This window comes from Gadus macrocephalus, chromosome 2 (genome assembly GCF_031168955.1).
Source record: "Gadus macrocephalus chromosome 2, ASM3116895v1".
Lineage (NCBI taxonomy): Eukaryota > Metazoa > Chordata > Actinopteri > Gadiformes > Gadidae > Gadus > Gadus macrocephalus.
Window position 1 is genome coordinate 2605943 of NC_082383.1, and position 14302 is coordinate 2620244.

General features: G+C 48.6%; 3 protein-coding genes across 4 annotated transcripts in view; 1 reads left to right on the forward strand and 2 right to left on the reverse strand.

The window, feature by feature from the left end:
* LOC132471572 (myosin regulatory light chain 2, skeletal muscle) overlaps window positions 1–14302 on the reverse strand; it is a 261626-nt gene that overhangs the window by 15787 nt on the left and 231537 nt on the right. The gene's annotated exons all lie outside the window — the stretch shown is intronic.
* On the forward strand, window positions 484–11280 carry prr14 (proline rich 14). Of its 2 annotated transcripts, XM_060069648.1 has the most exons (10): window positions 484–603; window positions 1399–1566; window positions 1768–1918; window positions 2041–2109; window positions 2742–2782; window positions 3294–6332; window positions 6773–6890; window positions 7258–7367; window positions 8587–8655; window positions 9059–11280. In XM_060069648.1, exons 2-10 carry the CDS (start codon window positions 1433–1435, stop codon window positions 9381–9383), a joined length of 4056 nt encoding a protein of 1351 aa, XP_059925631.1. In that variant the 5' UTR covers window positions 484–603; window positions 1399–1432; the 3' UTR covers window positions 9384–11280. The 2 variants fall into 2 exon arrangements, with proteins under 2 accessions (XP_059925631.1, XP_059925638.1); XM_060069655.1 differs by lacking the exon at window positions 1399–1566 and having other exon boundaries at window positions 497–603.
* Window positions 11168–13991, reverse strand: LOC132471596 (transmembrane protein 265-like). Its single transcript, XM_060070771.1, has 3 exons — window positions 13534–13991; window positions 11971–12185; window positions 11168–11803 (listed from the first exon to the last, which is right to left on the reverse strand). Exons 1-3 carry the CDS (start codon window positions 13556–13558, stop codon window positions 11651–11653), a joined length of 393 nt encoding a protein of 130 aa, XP_059926754.1. The 5' UTR covers window positions 13559–13991; the 3' UTR covers window positions 11168–11650.

Sequence of the window (14302 nt, forward strand, 5' to 3'; positions counted from 1 at the left end):
AAACTATCCTTTCAAAAAGTATGTCTATAGAGTTGGCAATTTTCGTTTTCCCCTCATATCCTTTAGAAAATAACCAGTCAAGGATAATCGCCTCTCATGGTTGAATTTGGCTCTACACAGAACTGACAGTGTTTTGCATTGAGAGTTTGCAATACAAAATACTTCCATTAACAGAGCCAAGCACCCATCAGAAAGAAGGTAAACAAACAAACACCCACCCTTAGCAACCATCAAAACATTTGAGTCCGACCACATCAAGGTGAGTCGAGCATTGCCACGGTGATACATTTAATTAATCACATTTTAATTTAACAGTTGATCGTCATCACTTCACATGCACCAACTTAGAAGTCAATCTAGGACAAAGACTACAACCAGAGCAATGGTTCTGGGTGTATTTAACACTTGAGGATGCTCCCCTCCCATTGGTCACCTTTCTGGAGGGAGCGTCATGCGGAAGCAGAGCGGGAACTCTGATTGGCTGAGCCGGCAGTCACTGCGTGTTCATGTGAAACGGATACGTTGTAGGGCGCCGTCCGGTCCGGCTCGTCTCGCTCATCACGATGATGGACCATTAAGCGGTTGTCTATAAAGACAACCTCGGTGAGTACATTCATGGTAATAATATTGATGCTAAGCTAGATGCTAAGCCGCAGTGTACTACCTCTCTGCATCGCCCCCGGTGACTTAGACCAGGACGCGGGAGGAGTGAGTGGGAGCCCCGGGTGACAGTCCGGGGCCCCGGCTACTCCCTGGTGGTCCCACCGTGCAGCAGCATGGTATTCGGCAATGCATGTGATAAAGATACAAATAGAGCCAACATGCTGCCTGCAGGCTTATCATGAAGATACAGCCGGGCAGTTTGAACGTGATATAGATGATTATATTAGCAAATGATGGTTATGAGCCAAGTGTTATTGACTGTTAGACGTCAGGGTTCAAACTGCTTCCTTCCAGTAAATAGACAGAGCTGGGGTTGGATGTGGGAGATATGTTTTTAAATGGGGTTCAGGGTGTGTTTCCAAGACGGTTTGAGGTTTCAAGTCGTGTGTGAACCGTTCAGTCCCCTTGAAGAAGAGATTTGTTGTGACTTGCTATTTGGCGCTAAACCTTTGCGGTATTGGTATTACTGGTTTTCTCAGTATCCTATTGATTTGGGTGGCCTTTGTTTACGTGTGTAGATGGATGAATACCTTCTCTTTGCCTTACGAGCTTTTAAAGTATTTTATCCCTGTATCAAAAAATGAAGGAATATGTACAGTATAAAATAAGGTCGGGGAGACCTTTTCTCCTCGGATGTTTTTCTCATTTGTGGCAGTGCGTCATCTAGCATCCCCCGTGGTTCGACGTTGGGTTTACACCCTGCACGTGTGTTTGTTGTTTTATTGTTGTTTACAGACGACTACACACAGTCGAGAGAGAGAGCAAGGGGATGTTGACTTATTCCCCGGACCCCCTCCCTCCTGTAGTTTGTCTAATGGAGGAAGATGTACCCCCAAATCCTTTTTGCAGTGCACCCCCCCACAGTGAACCTCCTCTCCCTTCCCTCTCTTCCAACACTCCCAGGTATAGTTTCCAACACCTTTTCTTTCCTTTCCTGTGTTTGTGTGTTACCCCACCCTGCCTACTCTGCTGAATTGAGTCCTTCTCCATATTGGATCAAATGTAAACATTATTATGAGTGATTAGTTACTTACTCCTATTACCATCTGAGGAGCCTGTATCTAAGTCAACCTGAAACATATAGAATTTAATTATAATTCACAGCTGCGAGAATGATGGAAAACCCAACCGCCGTAGAGCTGGTTTGTGTAAACCACAGACGACCAGTAAACCCTGGTCTCAGATCAGCCAGACCGCAGCAAGGCCGCCCACACCAGTCAAGACCCCCACCAAGACAGCGGGGGAGACCTGCACGGTACACAGGCTTGGCCTTTCTTTTTTTTTTATGAATGACCGACTGATGGACGTGTGTGTGCTGTGTAGTTCGTGCCGGTGTGTAGTAACAACACCGCACTCCATTGCACTGTTGGTCTGTAGGCCCCGGGGTTACAGGATGTGTCCATTCAACTCGTGAGGGTGGATTCTCCCCAACGCCCACCGTCCCAGGTCAGTCCCTCTCCGTTCACGAGATGTGTGTGTGCCTGCGGTTTGTCTTTCTCAACTGGTGACTTAAATGGTAACCGGACTGCATCTATACAGCGCTTTTCTAACAAGTGGCAACTCGAAGCTCTTTAAAATATTGCCTAACGTTCACCCGTTCGTGCACACATTCACACACCGACGGCGGAGTCGGCCACGCAACGGACAGCTCGTCAGGAGCTGTCGGGGTGAGGTGCCTTGCTCAGGGACACCTCGACACTGAGCTTCAAACTAGCAACCTTCCTGTTACCACCCAACCGGCTCTACCTCCTGAGCCACATGCCGTCCTATTGTTGTGTTTTAATCTGTCTGGGTGAAGATGTAAAGACAGCTGGTCTCTGTTTACTCATCTCCTGTAGCAGGGCATGTACATTACGGCCCACAATGAAGGTTGGACATACACAATGAAGTTGTGTCGGGGTTAATTGAGAGTGGTAATCCTCCTTCACGGTCGGCTGCCTCTGACACAAATAAGCAGTCACATCACCGCCTTGGGCCGACTGAACCCACACGTCCCAGAATAGGCCGTGGGGGTCGGCTGCCTTTGAATAGAAACGACATTTCTGAACTTTATAATCTGAAATGTTGACTTTTTGCAGATCGCAGCACCTGATATGGATGTGTCGTCGTTTCCATCAAAGTGAGTACCGGTACTATTGGTCATATGTTTGAAGCTTGAAATGCGTCATCTGTTGGCGATGTGAAATTTGCTGTTTCAATTGTTTGAGGAGAGCATTACTTCTTTAATTAGATTTATGTGTGTCTTCACGACAAATTGCAGGAAAGACAATCCGTGGTAAGGGCTTTTCTCTTGGATGTTGAATGAGTGTATCACAGACAAAATGGAGAGGGAAATATTTGGAAGGAGAAAGTCACTAGGCGTCTGTGTTTTTAGAATGACTGAAAGCCAGTCTAGCTGTTTTTCCCATGACCGTCTATATTTGAGGTAGGCTGTCAAATGGCCAAGAATAATATTTGTATTGATATTCAATTATTTATAGAAACCCTTGGGAATGTCATGTCATTTGTGTGCGTGCCTGCGTCCGTGCGTGTGTGTGTGTGTGTTTGTGTGCATACGATTGAAAGTGACAGATATGTTTTACTGCCAAAGGTCAAACCATCTTGTCTCTGTTTCTCCCTCTCGGGCACAGAGAACCGAGTTCCACCTCAGAAAATGGATCACCGTCCACGATACAGAATGAGGAGAAACCCTTCGCTACCCGTATGGATTTTAGCAGTCTGCCCTTCAACAAACCCCTCCCAGACCATCCAGAACGGGCCCCCCCGGACCAGGACATGGGACTGGAGGTGAAGACCCCCCCCGCCAAATCCAAATGGGTCATCGGCCCGTTCTTTCAGTCCTTCAAGTCAAAAATGGCGAGTTTCAGCGAGATCGTCATGAGTCCCGTGAAGCTCTTCACAGCACACAGCCCTCCCGATTCCGCCAGCCTCGCAGACGATCCAGATCCATTGGACCGGCCGGAGGTCAGACCGGACCGGTCCAACGGCTGTGAAGGTCAAACGGTAGACGACGGTCTGAACGATGACACCCTGCCGTGGATGCCTCCTTCGGCATCGAAAGGGCTGACGGTTGAGGAGGAAGACGAGGAACATCTCCGCACCGCGTCGCTCGAGCGTTCTCCGACCAAACCCCCTGAGGTGAGCGATGCGGCCCGCGGCTCGGTACCGGTCAGCAGACCACCGGTGGCAGACATGGAGACCAACGATGATGAGCCGGTTCCTCTGCCTCCGCTTACCCCGGAGAAACACCCAGAACCCAGCAGATACATCAGCACGGAGAGAAGAGCCCAGAGAAGCAAGCGGCTGGTTCAAACGAAACCCCTTTACTCGCACTCATTGAACAGATTTGTGCTACGGAGCAAATCTTTGGACATTCTCCCCTGCAGAGAGACGCAGGAGGCTAGCTGTGCTGAGCCTCACCACAGACAGTTCTCTGTTGAGTGTACGGTGGAAGCCACCATTGGGGACCTAAGCAATGGCGATGTCCTCTGTCTGGATCATTGTATTGAAGGGGACTGCAGTGAAAGCTGCAGCAGCCTCTCTGTTAGGAAAAGCCCACGGAACTCTGCCAAAAAGGGAGCCAACGGTGCATTGAATTCAATCTCACAAACTCTTTCTATTGGACAAGGACTGCCGGAGGCGGGCCCAGGCTCTGATCCGGTCGGACGCATCGGGAAAGCCAAGAGAAGATTGACTCTTGATCCTCAGCCACGAGGCGACGCTCGCTTGAAAAACAGGAAAATAACCCGATCGGATAAAAGCACAGAAGATCCGATAAACGTAGACGTAAGTCTGCATGTCACGGAGGACAGCGCAACCAGCCATTTGAAAGAGCTCCGGAACGACCTCTCGTCGAATGTCGTTCCCGTCTCGGAGATGAAGCTGAACCCGCGGGCTAAGAAGGTGCATCTTCTGAGGCGGATGCAGAAGAAGGGAACAAGCCAACCGGAAAGTCTATGTGCACCTAAAGAACCCACGTTGCACCGTGAAACTGAAAACCCCACTCCTGTGGTTGTTGCTGTTGACGTGTCGCAGCCCGGGAACACGACGTCGGATAACTTCACAAAGAAACCCCTCCACACCAGGAACCCCCGGGGGGCAACCAAGAAGGGCGTCTCGAAACCTGGCTCGCATAAACCAGACTTTAAATCTGACAGTATGGATCTGGGAACGTCGGCGATGACCACTTGCACGCGAGACGCCGACGCCGACGACGACATCGAGCGGCCGTGTCCGAACGTCCCGGACCAGCCCGTGGAGACCGTGCTCTGTGGACCCCAGGTCTCGCTGCCCACTCGGCCCTCAGGTTTGGGCAGGAAGCGGGACCTTTCGCCAGAGTGTGACGCAGACGTTTCCTCAAGTCTGAGCACGTTCACAAACGTGAACCAAATGCCTAAGCCGGCGAAACGTGCGGCAGTTTGTAAGCAAGCACGTCCGACTAAAGCGCGGGGCGTGGCCGCGGACCACACCTCCGAGGCCCTGTTTGGATTAGATTCCGTCTCCGCCGTCCTGGATGTCCCCGTGACTGCCAAGAGGAGTCGGAAAACCGGAGTCTGGAGGCCCAAAAAGGACTGTGGTGAAACCGACGACCAATCGTCGCATGCAGTAAACCCGGCGCCACACACGCAGCGTGTAAACGGTCACCGGGGGAATCACTGGAAGCACAAGACCATTCCCGCGCACGGAGGCGAAAGGGACGATGTTCTCGGTAGCGCTGAAGCTTCCGTCCAGGGGGCCGGCCGCCGTACGCAGGGCGCGGCCGTTCCCTCCGCCAACGGGCTCCTCGGCGTCCCGTCGGCCGAGGCGACGCTCGGCAAAAGAAGCGTGAAGGTAAACCACACGAGGCAGGAGAGCCGAAGGAGGAAGGAAAGGCTGCCGTTCGGAGCCGACGTCTTCGAGGAACGCGCCGTCGAGGAGCGGGGGACCGGGAGGACCGACCTGAGGGAGCTGGACTTCACCTCCTCCTCCAGGGTCCTCCGGCGCAGCGTCTCCTGCCCGGAGATCCACTCCCTCCACCAGCACCACGCCCTGTGGCCCTCCCCTCTCTACTCGCCCCAGCCCAGCAAAGGACGTGTCGCCCACCAGTACCACCACCACCACCACCCCCACCCCCACCCCCACCCCCACCCCCACCAGCCGCTCCACGATGTCCACCGGCTGCCTCGCGTCCTCTGCAAGCCCCGGCGCACCCGGCGCCACACGGTCAGCACCGCGGAGGTGGCCCGGGAGATCGCCCCCTTGTGTCTGCGCAAGGAGGTGTACCCCTCCAGGAGGTCCGGGGGGCCGGGCGCCACCACCCCGGCCTCCCCCTTCTCGCTCTCGGCCCTGGCCTCCTGTTTCCTCACCAGCCCCATGGCCTTCCTCTCCCGGCGGCTTGACGGGAAGAGTGCCACCGCGGCGGCGGCGGCTAACTGTGCTAGCACCGCGGCGGCGGCGGCGGCGGCTAACTCCCCTGGCGCACACGGACACCACTTCTCGCCGTCGCCGTCGCCGTCCACCGACTCGTTCCACTCTGCCGCCTCGTCCCCCTTCGCGGCCTCCTCCTCCTCCTCCTCCTCCTCCTGTGTTTTCACCTCTCCAGCGTCCGTCTCCTCGTCCCCGTGGCGACTGTTTCCCGGGTTCCACGCGAGGGCTGACCCCCCTGCGGTCAGCGTGTCCCCCGTCCACAGGTACGCTGCCCCCCTCGCTTCCTTCTGCGTGTCGTGAACTCGTGTTCAGACGTTAAAGACGGGTTTTCCTTATCCTCAGTGTAAGGCTACACCCTCCTGCATAGAGCTGTAGAGTGGCAGCATTTATTTTCCATCTCCAGATTATTTTATTTATGAAATTGGGTTAGTGAAGGCTGATTGACATGGATGATCAATTTTAGTTTATGGACATTCTACAAAGACAAAAAGTTGCCCTCTGATTTTGAGGGGGGGGGGGGGGGGGGGGGTTAAAGGCATTCTGGGTAGGAAAATGGCTCACTGGAGCAGTTAAACGTTTTAAACAATATCCAAGTGTTTTAGCCTGTATTATTCCTTTTAAACATTCATATATATATATATATATATATATATATATATATAAACACTAGACTCGTGTTAATTGGTAATTTGTCATGGTTCAGCGCGGCCTCCCAGATGCCCATGGAGAGCGAGGCGGAGAGGACCGAGGAAGAGGAGGGTGAAGACACACACTACCGCCGGCAGTTTGAGGAGAAATCCCTGTCAGACTCCGAAATCAAGGTACAAAGAAAGACGACCGTGCAAGTGTTTTCACGGTGCTCCCGTGGTCTCGTTTCTTTAAAAAAACATGGCCTTGGAGGACGAGACCGCAGAAAGATCTTTTGGTCTTTTCTTTCTTGGTCGGAATAAGTGTGTAATGTTCACAGCTCCGACATTTTGGTCGAAATAAACAAAGACGTCAAACAAGACACAGAACCCTCTAATTCACGAGCCAAATTCAGAAGGTGTTGTTTCAATGTCTTATTTGACCCGTGTACCCCTTGACCAATTCACACGGCTTTGTTTCCATAATCTGTTGCACTCTCTATGCAATGGTCAGGCCCAGTCACCCAGATCTCCATTTTTAACGTGCATCAACCCTTTACAGGTGGTGAAAATTACCGAAGAAAGAGGCAAGGTTTCATCCATCCGAATCCGCAAAACCCGTCCCAAACCGCAGAACAACCTCACGCCTATGGGGCTGCCCAAGGCCATCAGGTACGTACTGCTGTACAGACGGGGTCTAGGGTTAGTCTTCTGAAAAACAAGTTGTCTGTTTCAGAACTCCCCCCAGGAGGGGGACATTTAGGAGACGGAACAGAACAGACGCATGAAACGGCCGTCTCTTGTTATTTTGACGGCTAGACTCGGGCAACTGTATCCACACGCGTTTCTGCATGCATAAGTTATGGACTGTATTGGTGTTCAGGATACCATGCTGTGAGCACACGCCGTGTATTCACTGCCTGAGGTAACGGGAGCATGTTGGGTGGAAGTTTGCATAAATCTGACATCATTTTGTTTGTGCGAACAGTTCTAGCGAAAGTAGAGTATTTGCAGGATGCAAATGGTAAAATGGTTACAGGTCTTTTGATCAATATGAACCGTGCAGTAAGTGCATCCTTGGATCCTGAACACAGACATTATTGTAAGGGTGTTTCGATGTTCAGTAAAGGTTTATTTTTCCATGCGTGTGTGGACAGTAAGGCTCGTGGGGGTTGGTGAGGATCAGGGTAGTCTAGCCAGCACACAGACAATGTTAATCCCTGTTAGAAGAGTGTTGTAATATAAATTTCTGGAGTTCCTAAGGAGAGTTATGGAGGGGCCCTGTCCCTCAGGGCTGACGTCATCGTGGAAATGTCTGCACTGGAAAGTAAATTCAGTCCATCTCGGTTGCCTTTGTTGCTGATTAGCACGTCTGTTTCCTGCAACATAGGTTAAAAATGAACTTTTTGGTTTGAGGTGTAGTCCTTACAGACATTATTATGGCTGGATGTTTGCAGTTGATGACGTATCCAGGTGCGCCTCAACCCACATTTATATTAGGCATGGCAACTTTATTCATATAGCACTTTTCATACACGAGGCAGACTGAAAGTGCTTCACATACAATAAAACGAAACAATAAAATAAAATAGATAAGTAGAAGAAAACGAAGGAAAAACTAGCAAAAGGCAAACGAATACCAAACTGCGTTCTGCAGTACTTTACTGCATAGATTGCATGACAGGTGTGGCTTCAAAGCTTTTTCCCCCACCACCACATGTTTATCCCTTGGCCCCCATGAGACCCTGGACCTAAGCCATTTACAACCCTTCTTTATCACTCCTTTACGGCACCGGCAAGCGCCAATCGTTGTTTCATGTGTGTGCGCGCACATCTTATAATCGGCTCCTCGTAATCACGATGTCAACCACTGGTGTCTGTTTCCCCAAAGGCTGAAGAAGAAGGAGTTCAGCCTGGAGGAGATCTACACCAACAAGAACTTCACCGCGCCTCCAGAAGGGTAAGTTCAAGCACATTTTTGTATCGATTTTTCGGAAAACTGTTCTCTTGCATATGGCAACAATGTACCAAAAAAGATAAGGTATAGAACATTTATTTAAAAAATATGAATGTACATTCGTTTGGTAGAATTACATTGAAGGGCCTTTGGCAGATGCTTTTATCCAACGCGACGCACAAGAAGTACATTTGTCAGAAGAAAGAGAAAAGTCAGTTTATCGCTGTCGGTACAGTAAGGATGCTCATAGACACAGGACACCTCACAACTCCGCTAGGAGGAGCTAGGGGATCGAACTAGCAACCTTCCGGTTACCAGCCAACACACCCCTGAGCCACAAGCTCGCCCCCGACCGGGATCCCCCGCCGGGATCCCACTTCATATCAGGCCGTCTCTTCCCCTCCAGCCGTCTGGAGACCATCTTCGAGGTGCCACTGAGCCGCCGCAACGGCTCCACCTCTCTGTTCGGCCAGCGGCGCCTGAAGCGCGCCGTGGAGTTCCCCGAGGCGGGGGAGGCCCGACGACCGAAGAAGCCACTTGGGGGCGGAGCCGGCGGCGGCGGCGGGAAGCAGGGCGGCGTCAGCTCGGCGGGCAGGCCCCGGCGCGGGGGCTACCAGAGCGCCAAGGAGACCCCGTCTCTGAGCGCCCAGGACGTGGACTCGCTGCTCTGTGCCAAGCTGGACCAGCTGGACCTGCTGCTGATGCTGAACAACGGGGGGGCAACGCTGTAAAGCCAGCCGCTAAGGTAGCTGACAAATTAACTGTCCTTTTTCGTCAGTCTATCAGTGTAGCTAGTCGCTAAGCTAACTGACGAAGGGCAGTTAGTTTAGCGACTCTGTATAGCGAGTCGCTAGGCTAACTGACGAAAAGCAGTTAGTTTAGCGACTCTGTATAGCGAGTCGCTAGGCTAACTGATGAAGAGCAGTTAGTTTAGCGACTCTTTATAGCGAGTCGCTAGGCTAACTGACGAAAAGCAGTTAGTTTAGCGACTCTTTATAGCGAGACGCTAGGCTAACTGACGAAAAGCAGTTAGTTTGGCGACTCTATATAGCGAGTCGCTAGGCTTACTGACGAAAAGCAGTTTGTTTAGCGACTTTGTATAGCGAGTCGCTAGGCTAACGGACGAAAAGCAGTTAGTTCAGCGACCCGCTATGCAGAGTTGCCCCCAGTTAGCTTAGCGACTCTGTATAGCGGGTTGCTAAACTAACTGACGCAAAAGAGCAGTTAATGGCTGCTGTTTTGGTGGCCTTTGAGAGCGGGAGACTGGCCTATCCCTTCCAGTACTTTCTGCTTGTTTACCAGCGTCGACAATACAATTTAATAATAAATTAATAAATCAAATTTATTGTCGTGACGCTGATGGATTGCGTTGACAATAAATATTGTATAATAATAATAATAAATAGCGTATTTTGTACCTTTGTAGAATTGGAATTGTATATATTTATGGTGTCGAAGGGTGATTACAAAGTGCCGAACATGTGTAGCCTTTCATAACTGTTGTATTTGTTTAAATACTGTATAAATATCTCCAAACATCGCCGTTCACCATCGCCTCGCCGTCCATACAGTACCACCGAACCCAGACCCAACTATTTTTTGTCATTGTTCAGTTTTACATTGTTCTGCTCTTTTATACAAACCATTTTATTCCAAACCAAACGTTTTCGTCCAGAAGGGTTAAAAAAAACATGGCAGACTATTAAACAGCTGCTCATAGGGTTTCCGTTTTAAATTTTAACGTACAAGTGTTTCAGGAGGCGTAACTAATAGTAATAGCAGGACTATGAGGTTTAAATCGCTGCGTTCTCAGTGTGATGTTCCAGCTTTGCTTCCTAGGGCAGCTATTTCTCTCTCATAAGGTTCTCTGATACCACCTATCGAAGATGCTGTTGTAAAGTTATCTTCTCCTTCTTTGTTTCAGTGAATGTCGTCTTGTTGCTGCTGTTAATTGCTTGCTGTTGTGGCAGTTTTGTTGCATCGTTACACTTGCTAGTCTCCTCAGTAGCATGCGATGCAAAATGTAAATGAAAATGTAAATGATGTTAATCAGGGCAAGTGAAGGAACAATATATTAAATATCTATATCTGTATAATATTAAGCAGCTAGAGGTTTTTGTATAAAGTGGTAACCCAGCACTGAAGAACATACTTTCGCCTGACTTTTCTATAACTCTATAAATCTATTACTCTCCATCGTCGTACCTGTGGTATTTATATGTTAAAACATACAAAGGTTTTTGCCTTTGCCCAATTTCCATGGGATTGCCTTAACTGTAATATTTGTACAATGTCTGTTTAGTTCGTGTTTGTGTTTTCTTTCACTTCTGAAAGCGGATTTCAACATCGTTGTCGTTTAAGTTTTAACCTGAGGTAAATAAGAGCACAATATATGGGTTTGTTGGATGTAATCTTGGAGGGGTAGATGTGCTTTCGTGTACATGTTTTGGTTTTTACATTTTTGGATATACAACGGTGAACATGTGTCAGGAATATAGAAAACCCATAAGCAATGCAAAGATATACGAAAAGTTTTATTGTGGAATGTTGTTGCAACAAATAAGCACCTTCGTCAGAGGTTGTGAATTGTTTTGTGAAAGTCCTAATAAAAACAAATTTCTATATATATATATATATATATATATACATTTCTTTTACACTTAATTCATTCAAAACATTTGCAGCTCTGTTCAATTGTGAACTCGAAAGAGGTTGGGGATAATGAAACATACATGGCAAAATTACTCTTTTTTTATGTTATAATAAAAATAAATAGTACATATATAAAAAATATTAGCATTACAAAAACAAACGTATACAATCATTTAAAAAAAAGTTGGAAAAAAAGTTGACCTTGGCATGTCACGTGACCCTGAGTGGTTCTGGAGTGGGCTACCACTAAACCAGTTACTCATGCTAGCCCATTTCCCAGACCTTGTGTCTGGGTTGTTTCATGGGCTGCTCTCTTCAGTCTTTACTCGTGTAGGGCTCTCCTGCTTCAGTCGATAAAAGTCAACACGTATGAAACCAGAACCACCAAGGCAGGGAAGATGAGCAATATTGCCACCCACGCCGCGATGGAAATAAGGCCGTATTTCCTCGCTTGCTTGGAGAGCTTCTGTGACTTTTCAGGATTCGTCGCTTCTCTGGCCTACAGGTAACAAAAGAAGAGTTGGTTCAAAAAAATAATAATAATTGGGTCGTTATTATTGACTAAATTAATAAGCATAACAAGATAAAGCCTTTGATTATCAGCTGAACATCTGGGTCCTTCAAAAAACAAGCTGGCCGATTTAAGGAATGGAGTTGTTTTCCTACCTGTACTGAGTAGATGAGGGACATGATGCCGATGCAGGAGAGCCCACAGACAATGCTGCTGATGGCCAGCCGTCTGTAGTGAGGGTCCTTGCAGAGCGACGCGGAGACCAGGTGACAGTTGGAGATCTCGATGCACGTGCTCTTCGTCTCCGTGCGGTTCCCCCCACCAGGAGACGCTGGCGCACATTGGTCCTCACCCCTCAGCATGGCCGTTTCTGTTGGGGACAAACGGGGGAACTATGAAGTCAAGTACATTTTAATTGTAATACTAGGACCCGGGAGTCTTCGGTTTGCGTTTATTTTGAGTGGCGTGTAAAGCACAGGCATGTTAGGGGGGCTAGGGTCAGGGAGGTGTCGGGAATATATGGCCTTTTAAGCCCGTTGACACTACCTGTGATTAAGGACTTGAGGGCTATACAAATAAAATATAATTGTATTACATTTTATTGGCTGTGTGCCCTGAGGTGCGAGTTGTGTAAACAAGATCGAAACCAAGAGCTAATCATAGTGAAAGTTGTTCAAAACAATAACCAGAAGCTTTTAATCAGGCCCTCAAGGGGAGTTCTTCATAAACTCCTCTTGCCTGCACAGTCTGTTGTCTACATGGTAACGGGCCTGGGGTTGTGTATATGACGTGGGTGGCATGTTAGGTATTGGTTGTCACACAGCTATTGTTATCATTGAATAAAGAATTTTTTTGGACACGGATAACGATCCCTGAAACTTAGTTCACAGACACGCCTAGTAAAGCAACGTTAAGCGAGAGTGAAGCCCACGCCACAGCGCTTAGCTCAGGTCAGGACTTGTGAGGACATGTGGCTTGCTTTGCTTTTGCTTTTGTTTTTTACTTGAGTGAGTGAACTCCAGAAGTTTCCTGTAAAATGTAGTCATTGTACACCCCCATTACACGGCCCTTACGAGAAAGCTATGTTGAAAAACAGGAAGCTTTTCCTCCGTTTTTTATATTTCTCATAGACGGACACGCTGAAGCCTTAAGCCCTGATTAAAAGAAGAATGAAGAGATTTGGTGGACTGATCGGTCACACTGAACTCAGGGGGAGGCGGGCAGCCATGGATCAGTTCAAAGCAGGCATAACTTAAACTGATACACCCCGATGACTACAAGTGGCTATGAGTCACCGAGCCAAGCCCAGAGAGAAGCTCTGATTCATCCCAACACTCCCACCTGGCTTTCAGGTCTTTTGTGTAGATGATAGATAAGGGTTCAGTTTCTCAAGTTATTCAAAAAAACAACCAAACTGAAAACCCAGGAGGACTCCAAATAATATACAAGTTAGATCATATATAAGTTATAAGAAAATAAGTGTATGTATTAAAAATGTGTGTGTGTCCGAGTAAGATTGTGTGTGTGTGTTTGTACGTGTAGGTCTGTGTATGTGTGTCCGTGTGTGTGTGTGTGTGTGTGTGTGTGTGTGTGTGTGTGTGTGTGTGTGTGTGTGTGTGTGTGTGTGTGTGTGTGTGTGTGTGTGTGTGTGTGTGTGTGTGTGTGTGTGTGTGTGTAAGCTACTCAATCCAGTAGACTTAACGTGACGCAGTACCCACCTATTTGAGCCTTTTCTGGATCCATCCCCAGGTACACTCCCTGGTAACGCTGGAGGTTTTGAGTGGGAAAGAAAGTCTCTCACCAAGAAGAAAGTCACTTGAGCGACTGTCACTTGAATGACCGTTTAAGTTCAATACTCCCTCCAAATGGAGCTCTGTCCAAGTCAGGAAGGCACCAAACCACAAAGAGCCTTGTTCCGAGCCTTTGGTTTTCTTTGAAGCCTCCTGTCAGAGTTCCTAATCTTCCACAGTTGTTGATCCACAAGACTGAGCACAGAGTGAAACCAAGCCAAACCTCCACGCCCCTTTAACGCTCTCGCTCTCTCTCTCTCTCTCTCTCTCTCTCTCTCTCTCTCTCTCCCTGCTACATATTATCCACGTTTTATGACGAAGGCCACACACCAGCCGCATCTAAATTGTTCTGTGGAACAAGATTGTGTAACCGTCTAGTTTCCTCCGTCTACACCTTTCTTCATATCCTGCCACATGTTTACGGCACTGTCCTAAAACACCACCAGCTAAACATTCCGACAGCGCAGGTGTGTTCCAACCTGCCCTGCGTCTCCTCGGGGGAATTCAACCCTCAACCCAAAGTCTCAGTCACAAGTTCCTCCACAAAATGACCTTAAGGTAAAACAGGTGTCATGTGGTTTCTCCTCCATAACCAACAACTCAAGTGTCGACACACTGGAATACTCTGAGTGCCTTGCACGGTGCTGTGTGCGTCGCTCCAGGTGAATTTGTTTAACAGGTGAGGTGAACAACCATG